We start from the raw sequence: 19735 nt of genomic DNA on the forward strand, positions 1-19735 counted from the left end.
ATTAAAGGGGTTGTTCACGTTCAAAAACTTTTTACAATTTAGTTGTTTTCAGCAGAAAATAAAGACTTTTTGCAATTACTTTCTATTTTCTATTTGTACTTGTTTTAATAATATTTAAGTGTGAAGTTTAAATTTTCACCTACTAAAGCAGCTCTGGGAGGGGGGGGGTCACTAATCACCTCGTCTTCTGGGCGACAATCTCCCTGAACTGCCTCAGCGTGTCTTCCCATAGGCTTTAATGAAAAGTCACCTGCGCTAAAGCACACGCAGCACTTAGTTTTCCGTAGTCATCCGAAGTTGTCTCAAGGAGGAAACTTCGGACGACTTTGGAAAACGCAGTGCCGAATCTCCTCGTGTGAACAAGCCCTAAGGGTCTGGCCACATGGACAGATTTGGGGAGATTAGTCGCCAGGCGACAAATCTCCTCTTCTTCCCGATCTGGCTAAAATGAAAATCGCCTTAGGGCAGGCAGTCGGAGTGCTTCGTTTTCCGAAGTCCCCTGAAGTTTCCTCGTGATTCAATTACGGGCGACTTCAGAAAATATAGTAAAAGAACATAGTAACATAGTAAGTAAGGCTGAAAAAAAGACACACGTCCATCAAATTCAACCTTTTAGTTTTTTTTTTCTGCCTAACTGCTAGTTGATCTAGAGGAAGGCAAAAAAAACCATCTGAAACCTCTCCAATTTGCCTCAGATGGGGAAAAATTCCTTCCTGACTCCAAAATGGCAATCGGACTAGTCCCTGGATCAACTTGTCCTATGAGCTATTTCCCATAACCCTGTATTCCCTCACTTGCTAAAAAGCAACTCAACCCCTTCTTAAAGCTATCTAATGTATCAGCCTGTACAACTGATTCAGGGAGAGAATTCCACATCTTCACAGCTCTCACTGTATATAACCCCTTCCGAATATTTAGGCGGAACCTCTTTTCTTCTAATCTGAATGCAAATAAAGCATTAGAGAGATTATTATACGATCCCCTTATATATTTATATATAGTTATCATATCACCCCTTAAGCGCCTCTTCTCCAGCGTGAACATCCCCAATTTGGACAGTCTTTCCTCATAGCTAAGATTTTCAATACCTTTTACCAGCTTAGTTGCCCTTCTCTGTACCCTCTCTAATACAATAATGTCCTGTTTGAGTGATGGAGACCAAAACTGTACGGCATATTCTAGATGGGGCCTTACAAGTGCTCTATAAAGTGGAAGAATGACCCCCTCCTCCCGTGACTCTATGCCCCTTTTAATACAGCTCAAGATCTTATTTGCCCTTGATGCTGCTGACTGGCATTGCTTGTTACAGCCAAGTTTATCATCTACAAGGACTCCAAGGTCCTTTTCCATAATGGATTTGCCTAGTGCAGTCCCGTTAAGGCATATCAAGGAGATTAGTCGTCGCAAAGAAGAGGAGATTTGTCGCCTGGCAACTAATCTCCCCAAATCTGCCCTCGTGGCCAGTCCCTAAGGGGCAGATTTACTGAGGGTCAAATATCGAGGGTTAATTAACCCTCGATATTCGACTGCCAAATTGAAATCCTTCAACTTCGAATATCGAAGTCGAAGGATTTAGCGATATTCCTACGATCGAAGGAATAATCGTTCGATCGAACGATTCAAAGGATTTTAATCCAACAATCGAAGGATTTTCCTATGATCAGAAAATTGTTAGGCAGTCTATGGGGACCTTCCCCATAGGCTAACATTGGCCTCGGTAGGTTTTAGGTGGCGAACTAGGGGGTCGAAGTATTTTTTAAAGAGACAGTACTTCGACTATCGAATGGTCAAATAGTCGAACGATTTTTACTTCGAATCATTCGATTCGAAGTCGTAGTCGAAGTAGCCTATTCGATGGTCGAAGTAGCCATATTAGACCATTCAAAATTCGAAGTATTTTTTCTTCTAATCCTTCACTCGAGCAAAGTAAATGGGCCCCTAAATGTAGCAAATTGTAACAGTTCAGAATCTGCTCCTGGATCACTGAGCTGCCAGACTAAAACACCAGAGACAGGAACGTTAAGCTTTAAATTACATTTGAGAAAAAAGATAAATATAAATTGGATAGCAATTGAAAAAAGTCTTTATTTCTGGTGAACAATCTGAAAACAACTCAACTGAAAAAGGCGTTTAGAAGGAGAACAACCTCTTTAATGCTATACAGTGCTGCCTCCTTGTTACTGAGTTTGCTAAATTAGCAATGAAATACTAACAGTTTACTTTAAATGTTTTTATGTGTAGAGACCTGCAGCACTTGCATCATCCAGTTCTGACTGGGTCTCAGGTGTTGTCAAAGGGGTTGTTCACCTCCCAAACACTTTTTTTCCAGTTCAATTGTTTTCAGATTGTTCCCCAGAAATAAAGACTTTTTTCAATTACTTTCCATTATTTAATTTTTTTTTACAGTTTTTCCAAAATCTAAGTGTAAAGTGTTATGTCTGTGTGGTGTTTAAGTCTGGCAGCTCAGTGATTCAGGTGCAGAATCTTAACTGTTACAATTTTACATTTAGTTGATACATTTCTCAGCAGCATCTCTGGAGTATTAGCAACTATTGTATCAAGTCTAACAGCTGCCTTTAATGAAACTCAGGGATTCTGCTCAGCAGGGTCAAAGATAAGAAATGTATCAACTAAATGTATCCATTTAGAACAGTTTACAGGGTCAGTGACCCCCCCTCCTAGAGCTGCTTTAGAAGATGGAATATGACACTTTACACTTTAATATTATAAAAACAGTCATACAGAATATAGAAAGTCATTGGAAAAATACTTTATTTCTGGTGAACTGTCTGAAAACAACTGAACTGAAAAAATTGTTAGAAGGTGAACAACCCCTTTAAAGGGATCCTGTCATCAGAAAAAAATGTCTTTTTTTCAAAACGCATCAGTTAATAGTGCTACTACAGCAAATTTTTTTATATTCAATTTTGAAATCTGACACGGGGCTTGACATTTTCTCAATTTCCCAGCTGCCCCTGGTCATGTGACTTGTGCCTGCACTTTAGGAGAGAAATGCTTTCTGGCAGGCTGCTGTTTTTCCTTCTGAATGTAACTGAAGGAGTCTCAGTGGGACATGGGTTTTTACTATTGAGTGTTGTTCTTAGATCTACCAGGCAGTTGTTATCTTGTGTTAGGGAGCTGTTATCTGGTTACCTTCTCATTGTTCTTTTGTTTGGCTGCTGTACAGCAGTAAAGAGTGATTGAAGTTTATCAGAGCACAAGTCACATGACTTGGGGCAGCTGGGAAATTGACAAAATGTCTAGCCCATGTCAGATTTCAAAATTGAATATAAAAAAATCTGTTTGCTCTTTTGAGAAATGGATTTCAGTGCAGAATTCTGCTGGAGCAGCACTATTAACTGACTCATTTTATAAAAATGTTTTTTACCATGACAGTATCCCTTTAAATAAAAGTATTTTAAGCAGATTGTTAATGATTTACCAATCCGAGTGTTAATGATTTACCAATCCGTGCCACAGGCAATATAGGCTATATAGGCTAAGGATTACATGTTTTTTTCTGGTAGTACTATTAATAGAACTATAAATATATTTTCCTTACATTGAATAGTATTGTCATCTTTGGAAATGTTAACTGACCAATCTGGCTCACATTTCTCCAATATCCATATTGGAAGCTTGACAACAGGATTTGGAGACTACTCTTCAATACTTTGAATGCTTTCTCTGTGTTCCTAGTACAGGTATGAGACCTGTTATCCAGAATGCTTAGTACTTGGTATATTCCAGATAATGGATCTTTCTGTAATTTGGATATTCATATCTTAAGTCTACTAAAAAATCATGTAAACATTACATAACCCCAATAGGCTGGTTTTACTTCCAACAAGGATTTACTGTATATTAGTTTGGATCAAGTACAAGGTACTGTTTCATTATTACAGAGAAAAAGAAAATATTTTTTTTTAAAACTTAATATTTGGATAAAATGGAATCTATGGGAAATGGCCTTTTGGTGCTTTTGGGATAAAGTGTTTCGAGATATTGGATGCCTTACCCGTACTCACGTTTTTAGAATGTTGCAGAGTGAATGTGTGAATAGTTAATTCTGTCAATTCCCTATTAGATTATTTGTGGGTATCCATCTATCTTTTTCAGGGTCCTTTTTACTTATTAGTTCCTGCATTTTTTAGGTTGGATAATTACGGAGGAGCACATGCTGTTTGGCAGATTAGCTACCAACTTATATCAGCAGAACATTTCTCTTGAAACGAAAAAAGTTGACCATTGAGAATAGGGAAAAATGTGTTTATGGATAGTGGCTTTCAGCACTTCTTCATCCCAACTAACTAACTAACTAAATCTTTAATTTCCTTGTATTTATATCTTTTGAAATGGATATCTTTTGTTTCAGGTAATTTTGTTTTACCCTCAACTACACCAAGAGATCAGAATGTGGGATGTGTTCACTTCAGTATGTCAGTACTCACAGAGACCAGTTGGTTTCCACATTGACTGGATGGTCTATGGATAAATATGAAAGTCTGCTTGATTATCTTATCTCTTGGGATGCACTTAGCTGGGAAGAACATGGGGATGCCAATGTTGTGGGCCATCCCTTGTCCAAGCTGGTGAGAGACCTCCTGGATGTTATTGTTTGCAAGGGTGAAAATGCATGTACTAGCTTTATAGATGCTGTTTCTGCGGCTGAGAAGGCACCAAGTGAGAACATAACATGTATTTCTCTGCCTAAAGACCACTCTCAGCTACTACTTTATCTTCAATGTGTACGACCTCATATTGTACGTTTAATCCATAACCATGTAGATGTAGTCCTCCAGCATCTTTTGCAACATGGCTGTGTCTCAAAATATGAAATTGACTTCATACATTTGCCTATCTATTCACCATCACAAAAGGTAAGTTGAGGATATTAAGAACTACGTTAGTAGATCTGTTTCACATTTATCTGTATAATGCCAACATATTGCTCAGATTTTTTTGAGTAATTTCATTGTATTAGTTCCTGTTCGGTGGAGTTTACAGTCTAGCCTCTCTATTACATTCACATAGCACGCCATCACAAAATAATTTTGCATTGGTGTCACTGGAAATCTCGATTCACCAAAAATGCATGAGAAGGCAATTTTCAATGATAATGTGATTTATATATATTAGCGCTATAGTGTCTCACTGACAATGATGCAAAGATAGCACCTGTGTGTCAACGCCCTAAGGCTAGTGCCAATGCCCCACAGAGGGCTGAAATCAACCCGCTGAAGTACACAGGCTGATTTCAGCACCTACGCAGGCTGTTAGTAGCACGTAAGGAGAGCACTCACCCGAACTCCAGAGAGCAGGCTCCGACCAACAGATTAGGCTGTGCTAACAACGCCGACACGCCTCCGGATATAGCGTAACAATTTGTATCAATAAAAGTCTTTGATCCACGGAGCACCAAACCAGGTCGAAGGTTAAAAAATTTCCATTTTATTGAAGATTAAATATTTTACATGATAGTAAATCACCAACAGTGCATCAAACGCAGTCCATGCTTAACGAGTTTCGTAGCTTCAACGCTACTTCATCCTACGCAGGCTGTTGCCTCCTTTTGTTTTCACATCTGGAACTGTAGTGTCATCTCCGGCATAAACGCACTAAACTGATTTCTGCAAAGAAATCAGCTGAGTTTGTGCCAGAACTGACACAATTGTTAAAGCAAGCAGGGACAAATATTGCACCACTGTGTCTAAAAATGGAAAACAAAAATACTATTGATTTCCCCATCTGGAGATTGGGCTGTGTTAGTGTGCACCACCTATGAGGGGAAACACATTTATTTATATGAATACCAATGCTATTGATTAGTTTTATTTAGAAATGAGTGAAAAGAATACGAAGATAGCTAATTTCATTGATGTTTGGAGCTTTTGTGTCAGTGCCATTCTCAAAGGAGTTTAATATTATTTTTGCATCATTGTTAGTTTCCACTACAGGCTTCCTCAAGTAGCAGTATGGATGTTAGGTTAAATATATAAACTAATACAATTTTACGAAGAAATAGGATTTGTTAAAAATTTGGTAGTGTTTCTCCTGGCTGCCTCTTGTTGCTTAACAGCCAGCTAGGAGACTACATGAGGCCCTTCTGTGTTCAGCTGCAGCTGCCACACTCCCATAACATAGTTTCATAGTTAAATTGGGTTGAAAAAAGACAAAGTCCATCAAGTTCAACCCCTCCAAATGAAAACCCAGCATCCATACACACACACCCCTCCCTACTTTCACATAAATTATATATACCCATATCTATACTAACTATAGAGTTTAGTATCACAATAGCCTTTGATATTATGTCTGTCCAAAAAGTCTTCCAATGCTTGAGAAAGGGGCGTGGCCCCGAAACGTTGCACATCCGCACTTTGAATTAAAGCAAGGGTTTCCCTGCAAATAAGCCTTGTGTGCCGGTATCTTTGTTCTTCTGCTTAATTTGGAGGTTGCCGTTTCCTCTACTACTGAGCACCAGGCTGTTATCTTCAGGAGGTTGCCGTGGGTGTGCGCTTGCTCTACTTCGTTCCAGTACAAAAAGTCATCCAAGCCATTCTTAAAGACTGAATCAGCCATCACAACATCACCCGGCAGTGTATTCCACAACCTCACTGTCCTGACTGTGAAGAACCCGTTACGTTGCTTCAAATGAAAGTTCTTTTCTTCTAGTCTAAAGGGGTGGCTTCTGGTACGGTGATCCACTTTATGGGTAAAAAGGTCCCCTGCTATTTGTCGATAATGTACTCTAATGTACTTGTAAAGTATAATCATGTCCCCTCGGAAGCGCCTTTTTTTCCCAGAGAAAACAACCCCAACCTTGACAGTCTACCCTCATAATTTAAGTCTTCCATCCCTCTAACCAATTTAGTTGCACGTCTCTGCACTCTCTCCAGCTCATTTATATCGCTCTTAAAGACTGGAGTCCAAAACTGCACTGCATACTCCAGATGAGGCCTTACCAGGGACCTATAAAGAGGCATAATTATGTTTTCATCCCTTGAGTTAATGCCCTTTTTTATGCAAGACAGAACTTTATTTGCTTTAGTAGCTACAGAATGACACTGCCCAGAATTAGACAACGTGTTATCTACAAAAACCCCTAGATCCTTCTCATTTAAGGAAACTCCCAACACACTGCCATTTAGTGTATAACTTGCATTTATATTATTTTTGCCAAAGTGCATAACCTTGCATTTATCAACATTGAATCTCATTTTCCAGTTTGCTGCCTAGTTTCCCAACTTAGACAGATCACTCTGCAAAGTAGCAGCATTCTGCATGGAACCTATAGTTCTGCACAAATTAGTATTATCTCCAAAAATAGAAACAGCACTTTCAATGCCCACCTCCAGGTCATTAATAAACAAGTTGAAAAGCAAGGGACCTAGTACAGAGCCCTGCGGTACTCCACTAACAACACTGGTCCAATTAGAAAATGTTCCATTTACCACCACTCTTTGTAGTCTATCTTTTAGCCAGTTCTCTATCCAGGTACAAATACTATGTTCCAGGCCAACATTTCTTTAATTTAACCAGTAACCTTTTGTGTGGCACTGTATCAAATGCTTAAGAGAAGTCTAAGTAAATCACATCCACTGCCATCCCAGAATCGAGGTCCCTGCTTACCTTCTCATAAAAAGAAATTAAGTTAGTCTGGCAAGATCTATTACGCATAAAATCATAGTATTATGATTTGCTATAAAGTCTAGTATTATAGTATTATGATTTGCTATAAAGTCTAGTATCTTATCCTTTATTAACCCTTCGAAAAGCTTTCCTACCACGGACGTCAGACTAACTGGCCTATAGTTTTGAGGCTGAGAACGGGATCCTTTTTTGAATAGAGGCACCACATTAGCAATTCGCCAGTCTCTCTGCACTATGCCAGACCTCAATGAATCCTGAAAAATTAAGTAAAGAGGTTTGGCAATCATAGAGCTAAGCTCGCTAAGTACCCTGGGATGAATACCGTCTGGCCCTGGGCCTTTGTTAATCTTAACGTGTTCTAGTCTCTTTTGAATTTCCTCATGTGTGAAACATGCATCATTAGTTGTATTACTGGAATTGGGACTATTAAGAAGGAAACCTTCATTAACTGGTTCCTCATTTGTGTAGACAGATGACATGAGTTCAGAATCTGCACTTTTATTTTGTTTTCATCAACCAGCTGACCCCCCTCTGATACTAAAGGTCCCACCCCTTCCTACTTCATTTTTTTTACTATTAACATATTTAAAAAAATAATTTTGGATTTTTTTTACTGCTTGCTGCAATATCCTTTTCCATAACAATTTTAGCTTGCCTTATAGCTTCTTTGCATGATTTAATGGATCTTTGTACCTTATAAATGATTCGGCTGTACCAGCTAACTTGAAAGCCTTAAAAGCACGCCTTTTCTTACCCACCTTAACACCAACACTTCTATTGAACCAAAAAGGTTTTGCTTTGCAACAACGTTCCTTGATAACAAGTGGAATATACTGACAAGTATATTTATTAAGCAGCATTTTAAAGTCTTCCCATTGTTGTTCTGTGTTTAACCCTGTGAAAAGCATGTCCCACTTAATATGTTGCAAAGATGCCCTTATACTGTCAAAGTTTGCACGTCTGAAATTTTGTGTTTTAGTTACTCCCTTATAGAATTGCTTCTGCAACAGAATCTCAAAGGAGACCATGTTGTGATCACTATTCCCTAAATGCTCACCCACACAAATGTTAGCGATGAGTTCAGTATTATTAGTTCTTACAAGGTCCAAAAGTGAGTTATTCCTAGTAGGTTCTTGAACGAGCTGGAATAAAAAGTTGTCATTCAGCATATTTACAAACCTACTAGCTTGTTCTGTCTTAGCAACCCCATTACCCCAGTCAATGTCTGGATAATTGAAGTCACCCATAGCAACAACTTGACCCAGATGTGAAGCCGCTTGTATCTGCAAGAGTAGCTGGTGGTTTATAGCATACACCAATGATAATTCTCTTTGTAACCTTTTACCCAGTCAGAATCTCTACCCAGAGGGATTCTACACCCTCACCAGTGCCAGCTATGGTTATTTCTTTAGCACATGGTTTTAATTCAGGCTTTACATACAAACACACTCCTCCACCCTTTTTAATCCCTCTGTCCCTCCTAAAAAGGGTGTAACCATTTAAATTCACAATCCAGTCACAATCCTGTTTCATCCCACCAAGTCTCAATGATACCAATTATATCATAATTTTTAGAGCATGCAATTAATTCTAGGTCTCCCATTTTACCTGACAAACTCCGTGCATTTGCCAGCATACAGCGTTGGTTACTACTTTTACTTTTGAAATTTGCATAACTAAGTGTAGAATTATATGTTAAGTTAGCATTATTCTGTTTTCATTGTAACAGAGGGACCTTCTTAGCTGGTAAACTGTATGCCTGCCTCACTCTTCCCCCATGACTCCTTACTAATCCCACTGCCCCGTCTACCCTAGCTTCCCCATAATTCTTTATCTCACCGCCCCCCTTGCCTAGTTTAAACACTCCTCCAACCCCATTCTTTCCCCTAGCACAGTGGACACCCTTCCATTGAGGTGCAAACCGTCACGACTGTATAGGTTGTACCCCAAGGAAAAATCAGCCTAGTGCTCTAGGAACCCAAACCCTTCCTTCCTACACCAAGGGTGTTTGTAACTCCACTTACAGAGCCCTCCCTTTATTTCCTGTGTTTGTAACCCCACTTACAGGTCCCCCACTTACAGATCCCCGGCAGCAGCTAAACACTAGAGCAAGCTCCACTGCAGTCCCAGGGGTTCTATTTATACAGTCTATTCAGGTGCAACTAATCAAACCCCACCCCCTTAAATTAGGGGAAAACTAACTGCAGGTTGTGACAAACTTGCTGTAAGCACTATCACACTATAGTCAGGAGCCAGTAAGCCTTCCTTTGTGTTTTTGTAGTGTGGGAGGAAACCTACCAAAGCCCAAGGGGAGTTGGAAAATAGTAATTACAATCATCATCATTTTTTGTCCGTACAAATAGTGGTCATGAACATTTTCTAACTTAGGCAAATCTTTGATGGAGAGCTATTATCCTGTATTAAAAGGGATATATATTCACAGATGGAGAGGGTTATTCATTCACTTTACAAGGTACTTGCAAGACCCCACCTAGATTAATGCATTGGAGACCAAAGCTGCAATAGAACAAAAACTCAACCATTTTACATTTTTGGAATGGCAATATTATGAGTATCTAAGTTTTAAGTGCCCAACCATTTTATGACAAATCAAAATATTCAAATTTATGCACAGACTGTGTGTGTGCGAGCTACTCCTGACAATCGCAATTTGGCACAAGCATTTCATGTCACACTCTTGCAAGTTGCACAGAATCCTTCAAATACTGTAAAACCGGGAGGCTTAAACCATGTACTTGTTTTTGCTGAAATATTTTGGAGGCTCTGGTGGTGACAGCACAGATAGTTGGTGGCAACCAGGCCCGGACTGGCAATCTGTAGGTTCTGGCAAATGCCAGAGGGGTTGCTATAAAGTGCTGGTGGGGGCTGTTTGGGCCTCTATGTGGGCTGATTGGGCCTCTGTGTACCTGAAATGCCTGGGCCTATTTTAATTCTCAGTCCGGACCAGGTGGCAACCAGGATTTTTGTTTTTTGTTTGCAAAGAGCTCTGAGTGGCAGCAGTTGTGAATAAAAAATTGTGCCTGTGGCATGTCTTGCCCTTTACAGACAATTGTGTTATTTACTGTATTTTATAGTTGTAGCATGACATGGGTGTGTACTTCCTTCTTGCTCAGCTTGTCACTCACCAAAAAGCTGCCTGCTGAGTCACTGCACTTTATATGCTATTCCTCGCAAGGCAACTTCAGATGACTTCTCAAAAACTTTGGACGAACTCGGATGTGGTGTGTATGTTTTCCTGCTGGCAATTTAGATTATTGCCGTTGAAAACCACTTGCAGGAGATTAAACACTCATAGTAGAGGAGATTTATCATGGTGACTAATATCCTCATGTGTTATTGCCCTTAAATTCTTTCCACCACCTCAATACTAAACTCTCACTATTGGTTCCGTCAAGTGTTGCATTAAAGGGGCTGTTCACCTTCCAAACACTTTTTTCTATTCAGTTGTTTTTAGATTGTTCCCCAGAAATAAAGACTTTTTTCACTTACTTCACATTTTTTACTGTTTTTCCAAAATCTAAGTTTAAAGTTGAATGTTCATGTCTCTGATTCTGGCAGCTCAGTAATTCAGACGCAGACTCTAAACTGTTACAATTTTGCAACATTTAGTTTCTCATTTCTCAGCAGCATCTCTGGAGTATTAGCAACAATTGTATCAATTCTAACAGCTGCCTGTAATGAAACCCAGAAATTCTGCTCAGCAAGGGACAAAGATAAGAAATGTATCAACTAAATGTATCCATTAAATGTATCCATTTAGAATAGTACAGGATCGGCGACCCCCCCCCCTCCCAGAGCGGCTTCAGAAGGTGAAAAATTACACTTTACACTTCAATATTAGAAAAACGGTCATACATAGAAAATAGGAAGTCATTGGTCATTATTTCTGGTGATCTATCTGAAAACAACTAGTATAAAATAATCTTATCTTGTCCTTTAGTGACCTGCATTCCTCTGCATACCTGCATGCTCTAATCCAGGGATCCCCAACCTTTCAAACCTGTGAGCAACATTCAGAAGTAAAAGGAGTTGGGGAGCGACACAAGCATGAAAAATGTTCTTGGGGTGCCAAATAGGCAGGGGGGCTTCACCAATGAGGCGAGTTGAGGCTGTCGCCTCAGGCGGCAGCGCCCCACTAGGTACCAGGGGCAGCAAAAATGCTGCTCCTGGTACTTTAAGAGCGAATTTCCAAGGGGAGGGGGGGGCAGCAGCAACTGCTGCTGCCTCAGGCGGCAGAGGGGCCAGGATCGCCCCTGCAAATAAGTGCTGTGATTGGCCACTTGGTAGCCCCTATATGGATTGTCAACCTACATTGAGACTCTGTTTGGCAGTACACCTGGTTTTTATGTAACTAAAACTTGCCTCCAAGCCTAGAATTCAAAAATAAGTACCTGCTCTGAGGCCACTGGGAGCAACATCCAAGGGGTTGGAGAGCAACATGTTGCTCACGAGCTACTGGTTGGGTATCACTGCTCTAATCTTTCTATATATTCCCTACAGGGCCCTGTGCTCAGCTCTGCTCAGTCTTTTCAAGAGTTGCACACTTACTCTGTTTTGATGTACAACCTATGTGTCTCGTCTGATGGAAATATTTTGATTGTTTACACATCAGATTTTTGTAACAGTCCTCTTATGTTTTGACCCATGTGACTACATCTGACTTAGAGGATGCATTTGTCAGTTCAACACCATCCTACAAAATCTCCCATGGAGTTTAGCCTTAATGCTCAAATTGTACTCATCTTCTATAAATTGACATAACTAACCAGAGGAGCACCAGCTAAATTAGAAAAAATATGGGGGCCATGCCTATTGTCCACTTGCCACCTGGTACTGTGTAGCACTGTTAAGTCTAGTCTGCTATATCTTTGTTTGCCTTAACTGTTGATCATATCCAGAATTAATACATTATACTTTTATTCTCTTTACAGGCAAGGAGACTCCTTGATCTCTTCAGAGGGAAAGGCAATGAATCTGCGAAATGTCTCATAGAGTTTATCTGTCGCATTGAAAGAGGAGAACATTTTGTTCCAGATGGTAAGTGTCATTTAATAAACAAAATCTTTGCAGTACTTATAGTTTCAAGTGTCTTGTAATATTATAAATCCCAAAGATGATCCAAAAAATTTCCACATATTAAATTAAATTAAAGCAAGTATGTGAAATAAATTTTAAACAAACATTGAAAAGTTGTTTTTTTTGTCATTGAGTCCTTTGTTCTATGCCTAAAATTATAGCTTTGGTACAATAAATAGCATTTTATTCTGAAATTGACTTTCCGTAATACCACTGGGAACTAGTTGCTAATGCATAGCTTAAAGGGGCATATATATTAAAGGAAAACTATACCCCCAAAATGAACACTTAAGCAACAGATAGTTCATATCATATTAAGTGGCATATTAAAGAATCTTACCTAACTGGAATATATATTTAAGTAAATCTTGCCCTTTTATATCTCTTGCCTTGAGCCACCATTTCGTGATGGTCTGTGTGCTGCCTCAGAGATCACCTGACCAGAAATACTTCAACTCTAAGGGGCAGATTTACTATGGGTCGAATATTGAGGGTTAATTAACCCTCGATATTCGACCAGGAACTAAAATCGTTCGACTTCGAATATCGAAGTCGAACGATTTAGCGCAAATCCTGCGATCGAACGATCGAAGGATTATTCGTTCGATCAAACGATTAAATCCTTCGAATCGAACGATTCGAAGGATTTTAATCCAACGATCGAAGGAATATCCTTCGATCAAAAAAACACAGGCAAGCCTATGGGGACCTTCCCCATAGGCTAACATTGAGTTCGGTAGCTTTTAGCTGCCGAACTAGGGGGTCGAAGTTTTTCTTAAAGAGACAGTACTTCGATTATCGAATGGTCGAATAGTCGAACGATTTTTAGTTCGAATAGTTCGATTCGTAGTCGAAGTCGTAGTCGAAGGTCGAAGTAGCCCATTCGATGGTCGAAGTAGCCCAAAAAACACTTCGAAATTCGAAGTTTTTTTAATTCGAATCCTTCACTCGAGCTTTGTAAATGTGCCCCTGACTGTAACAGGAACAAGTGTGGAAGCAAAAGACACAACTCTGTCTGTTAATTGGCTCATGTGACCTAACATGTATGGTTTGTTGGTATGTTTGTGAGTACAGTGAATCCTACGATCCCAGGGGACGGCCCTTATTTTTTAAAATGGCAATTTTCTATTCATGATTACCCAATGGCACATACTACTAGAAAAGTATATTATTATGAAAATGGTTTATTTACATGAAGCAGGATTTTACATATGAGCTGTTTTATGCAATATCTTTTTATAGAGATCTACATTGTTTGGGGGGTATAGTTTTCCTTTAAAGAGTGAAACTAGAGCTTGCCACAATGAGTGAAGTTTGGTCACTTCTCTGGGATTTGTAAAGGCATAATTATCAAGAGGTGAAATCTAACTTTCACCCCCAAGTCTTCATATTTCTGCATATATCTCCTTCTGAGACTAAAGAAATGGTTTCAGGACCTGGCATTTTATGGTTTCCATTTGTCAGAATGTATGAAACCTGTGCTGTTCTCACACAGCATTTTCCCCCATATGTAATAAATCATACAAAGTTTGCCCTGGTGGAATAACCTATAGCACCCAATAAGATATTTGTATAAATTGGTGACATGTAAAATCTACTTGCTGATTGGTTGCTACAAGTGATAATAGCTGTAGGAAACTTTGCACCTTGTATTAACAAATACTTATTGTGTGTTTTATTGTTTTGTAATATTGGGCCAGATTCAGTGAAAAAAGCGTTTATCACATGAAAACTCATGGACAAGATTCAATTCAATTCAGAAAAACATATCTCACAGTTTATCATGTGAAAACTCTATTGAAGTCTATGGGAAAAAACTGGAAGTGAATTAGGAGAAAGTTTTTTTCTCCTTAAATTGAATCTCGTCCATGAGTTTTCATATGATAAACCATGAGATAACGTTTTCTCACTGAATTGAATATGGCCCAAAAAGTGCTGCATTATACAATATATTGCTTTTTTATAGCCTGCAGGTGTTAATAACTTCATGTCAACTGAAGAAAGAAAACTGTTTGTTAGATATAACCAAAAATTTAAAGGGAGAGTATATCCCTTGTTAAACATTAGTTTAGTACGTAGGACTTGTGTTGGATATATTTTTTGCTCCTTTTAATCCTGATAATCTATGGTTTATATTATTTCTTGCATGAAACAGGGCAAATGGGCAAACAGAAGCTACATCATGATAGGTCCTTGTGAGGCAGATAATAAGATTACTAGGAGACACCACTCTCCTCCATTTGTTGTAACTATTTTGGTTTACACATCAGCAGGAATGCATTATGCAGAGGGGTTTATGTTTTCACTGGTAATCTGATTATCTACCTCTCAGGAACCATACATGCAGTATCTTTAATTTTCTTGTTTGAATTGGTTCCTTGTTTAGTTCAAGAAATAACACAAAACATAGATTTGTGATGAAAACAATAAACAAAAAGTACAATCCATATTCATTGAACTCATGTTGAACAAGGGGTTAAGTTGCTCCTTTAAGGTTTTGCTATCCAATTAGTCAATAATGGATACATGTGTATACATGGTGCAGTAAAGTCCCTTTCATTTCTTTCTTTCTAAAGAAAGGGAACAATTTTAACTTCTGTAATAATACTTTTTCATATAAACAGAATTAAATTCCAAGAATTTTATGTAAATGTAAAGAAAAGAGAACTACACCATTTGCACTGCATTTCAAAGAAATTAACTGTTCACATTTAAGTTAACTTTTAGTATGTTGTAGAATTTGCTAATTTAACTTTGAAAAATGCAACTTTTCAGTTGGCTTTCATTTTTTCATTTTTATAGTTTTTGAATGATGTGCCTTCTTCTTCTGACTCTTTCAAGCTTTCATATAGGGGTCACTGACCTTATCTGCTCTGTAAGGCTATACATTTATTGTTATTGCTACTTTTTATTACTCATCTTTCTATTCAGGCCCTCTCCTATTCATATTCCAGGGTTATTTGACCCTAGCAACCAGATTGCTGAAACTGTAAACTGGAGAGCTGCTGAATAAAAAGCTAGATAACTCAAAAACCATAAATGACAAAAAACAAAACTCAGAATATCACTCTCTACATCATACTAAAATTTAAAGGAATGGTTCACCCTTACGTTAACTTTTAGTATGTTATACAATTACTAATTCTAAGCAACTTTTTAATTGGCCTTCATTTTGTTTGTACTTTTTTTTGATTATTTGCCTTCTTCTTCTGATTCTTTCCAGCTTTCAAATGGTGACCCCATCTAAAAATTAAATGCTCTGTAAGGCTACAAATGTATTGTTATTGATACTTTTTATTGCTCCTCTTTCTATTCAGGCCTCTCCTATTCATATTCCAGTCTCTTATTCAAATAAATGGATGGTTGCTAGGGTAATTTGTACACTAGCAATCAGACTGTTGACATTGCAAACTAAAGAGCTGCTAAATAACAAGCTAAATAACTCAAAAACCATAAAAAAATATCACTTTCTACATCATATTAAAATTTAATTTAAAGGTGAACCACCCCTTTAAAGGAGTGGTTTACCTGTAATTTAACTTTTAGAACATTAAAACATAGCCAATTCGAAGCAATTTTTCAATTTGCTGTATTGTTATTGCTACTTTTTATAATTCATCATTCTATTCAGGCCCTCCTATTCATATTCCATTCTCTTATTCAAATCAGTGCATGGTGGTTAAGGTAATATGGACTCTAGCAACCAGATTGCTGAAACTGCAAACTGGAGAGCTACTGAATAGATAGCTAATTAACTCAAGAATCACAAATAATAAAAAATGAAAACCAATTGCAAATTGTCTCAAATTGTTTTAGAACAACATAAGTGTTGTACTGTTTCCTAGTTATACATACATTACATTACAATACATTTACAGACACAGAAATGCCTGGGCCTAATCCCCTGCAGCACTGTGTGACTTGTTTACAACATGTTCCATTGATACAGTATGTTGGCAGTGCACTCTGAACCTTAAGTGTACAAACATGATGTCTTCAATGGACTTGTATGCTACAGGATACATAAAGTGGACTCAATTAACTCCCTAACATCTGTGGATGAAGAAGATTGTTCGCTTCAGATTGTGTGCTGCTAACTATATGTCTTGTATGTGGATGTAATAGTACAAGAACCCAAGTAGCCCTCAGATTGCCCCTGCCCATACTACAATGGGGAGAACTTAAAAAAATCCTTAAAGATAGTGTCCTGACTGGAATCATAATTAGGACCCCAGACATGCCAAATCCATGATTGGGATGTGTAGTACTTTTTTCACAATATGTGTTCAGGCAAATTAAAATTTGACTTTAAAGAGATACTGACAACAGAAATTATGCTTTTTTTTACATCTATCATAATATTGGCTTTGCATGCTACTTTTTGCCAAAAAGTATTTGCCCAATGCTTTTACATTACCCATCTAACTTCCTGTGTTTGTCTATGAGGGGCTGCCATATTTGTGCAGCAGGAGCCCATTTGCATTAGAAACTCTAACTGACAGACTGAGAAGGGACAGTCAGGTTGGCAAAAGAGTCAGGTTTAGAAACTTCAACTAACAATTACTTACAAAAACAAACCTCTCAGCAAAAATGATCAACATGACCTATAGGTGATTTTAATGTACATTCGTATTTTAAAAAGTTTTTTTAATGTCACTATCACTTTAAGCACTAAACAACTGACGGGTAAGTTGTCCATATTTTTGGTGATATTTGGATATGCAAATAAGGGTTCAGTTTTGGTTCATTATTTAACTAAATCTTTTGTGAAGGATTCAATATTCGGTTGTATCTAAAAGTTATGGATTTGGCGCAACCCTAATCTCTACATACTTATTTCAATGTTTTTATTTTTAAGCCATGACAAACATAATTGCTTTCAAATGTTATGCAAATGTTAAAATCAGTCATGCCTGGATTAAAAAATGCTAATGTTTATTTTACTTACTTTGTCAGTGTGTTCAGCATATCAGAAGAAATTAAAGTGCACCATTTCTGCTCAGTCACAGTTCCTTAGTACATATGATGGTGGAGAAAATTTTTATTTGGAGAACATTTACACAGAAAGCATTCTGGAGCTCTCTAAAGGCAGCAATGTGTCAGAACATCAGCAGAGCTCACAGAGTCCTCTTGAGCTACAGGATATTGTTAATGCCTATGGTGTCATTAATGAAAATGCAGATACAATCCTCATACTCGGAGATGCAGGGAGTGGCAAAAGTACTTTACTTCAGCATATACATCATCTCTGGGCTGATGGAAAGGCATTACAGAACTATGCCTTTGTGTTCCCATTTAGTTGCCGAAGTTTGTGCTGTCTTGTAAAGCAGGTTTCGCTTAAGTCTCTGCTTTTTGAACACTGTTGTTGGCCAGATCACCTTCAGGAAGAAATATTCCAGTTCATTTTGGCAAATCCCAAAAAAGTTCTTTTTACATTTGATGGATTTGATGAATTTAAATTTAACTTTACTGATGATAACAAACACTGTTCTCCCATGGACCCCACAAGTATTGAAAACACTGTTTTTAACTTGGTTCAAGGAAACCTAATGAAGGATTCTGTGAAAGTAGTGACCAGCCGACCTGATGCTGTCACAGTTGTTTTACGAAGGCATGTCAAGAAAGAATTGATCTTAAAGGGATTTTCAGAAGAAGGGATGGAGATGTTTATGAACAAACATCACAGTGACGCAGAAATTTCCAAAAAAATCATTAGCCTGGTAAAAGCGAACTCATCTATTCATGGCTTATGCCACATACCTGTTTTCTGCTGGATAGTTTCAAAATGCCATAAGGAGCTGATCATAAAGGGCTGTAGCTCCCCTCATACTATGACTGATATGTATATATTAACTCTTCAGCATTTTCTTCTACATGCTGCACCTGCCTCAAAGCATTCTGAGAATATACTTAAGAAAACTGCCAGCTCCATTAACCGCCTTGGAAAACTAGCTTTCTGGGGACTATGTCATGAGTTATATGTTTTTTCACATCAGCAGATTCTTGAGTCAAACATTGCAGAGGAAGATTTAACTTTGGGATTTCTTGTTCTTTCTAAGAGCTTTTCTGTAAATGTTAGATTACCTATGCAACACTATGAATTTCTTCATATTACATTCCAGTGCTTTTTTGCAGCATTGTACATCACAGTGAGTGATGATGTTAGTTCTTCTTCTCTTCAACATTTATTTAGCTGGACCACTAATTCAACAAATGATTCTTTTGTACAAAGGATCCCCCACATATGTGTCCAGAGATGCTGGCAGAAAGAGAATGAAATCATGCTACAGACAATAGAGAAGCACAATCTCCAGATTACAGCTAACTTTGTGTCTGGCCTGTTCTCCCAAAAACTTTATGATTTACTTGATGAATCATGGCAGTCTAAAAAATTGCCAAGTAAGTGTGCCACCATTAAGAGATGTTTGAGCAAGGGTATAAAGAAGCACTTTAAATCAATACCACCTGCTGTGCCAGGAGAGAAGAAGGCTATGCATGCTATGCCACAGTTTGTCTGGCTTATAAAGTGCATTTATGAGATGCAGGACAGAAAATTAGCAAAGAGTTCTGTGAAAGGACTAGAAGTGGACCATTTTAAGATAACCTACTGTGGCATAGGCCCATCTGAGTGTGCAGCACTAGCGTTTGTGCTGAAGCATCTGAAAAACCCAATTGGCATACAACTTGATCACAATTCTGTTGGAGATAATGGAATTGAACAGCTGATCCCATGTCTTCATCTTTGCCAGGCCCTTTAGTAAGTGCATTTGCTTTCATTTAAAAGATTGTGTTTCGAAAATATTCTTCAATATTCTTTTAGATATATTAGGTGTAACATATCCTATGTTAGTGTGGTCTAAACCTATACTTATGATGTGGTCTAAACCTACACTTATGAAGAGATTTTTGTAGTGCAGACCTAACCACTCAGAATACACGCATATAGGGCCTCTGAGGAGGTGTACCTACCTACAGCTGTAGGTAC

The 19735-nt window shown here is 38.2% G+C and overlaps 1 protein-coding gene across 7 annotated transcripts in view; it reads left to right on the forward strand.

Annotated features, from left to right (window-relative positions):
- Positions 1-19735, forward strand: part of nod2l.L (nucleotide-binding oligomerization domain-containing protein 2-like L homeolog) — a 42339-nt gene that overhangs the window by 560 nt on the left and 22044 nt on the right. For 6 of the 7 annotated variants that reach the window (XR_005966940.1, XM_018257795.2, XM_041590129.1 and 3 more), the window contains exons 2-4: positions 4376-4880; positions 12606-12711; positions 17707-19507. Coding sequence is in view for 6 of the 7 variants with exons in the window: in XM_018257795.2 (XP_018113284.1) it covers positions 4422-4880; positions 12606-12711; positions 17707-19507 (2366 nt within the window). In the remaining variant the exon portion in view is untranslated. The remainder of the gene's footprint in view (positions 1-4375; positions 4881-12605; positions 12712-17706; positions 19508-19735) is intronic. The other variant, XM_041590131.1, reaches the window with a different exon arrangement.

Source organism: Xenopus laevis, chromosome 4L (assembly GCF_017654675.1).
Source record: "Xenopus laevis strain J_2021 chromosome 4L, Xenopus_laevis_v10.1, whole genome shotgun sequence".
In the NCBI taxonomy this organism is placed as follows: Eukaryota; Metazoa; Chordata; class Amphibia; order Anura; family Pipidae; genus Xenopus; species Xenopus laevis.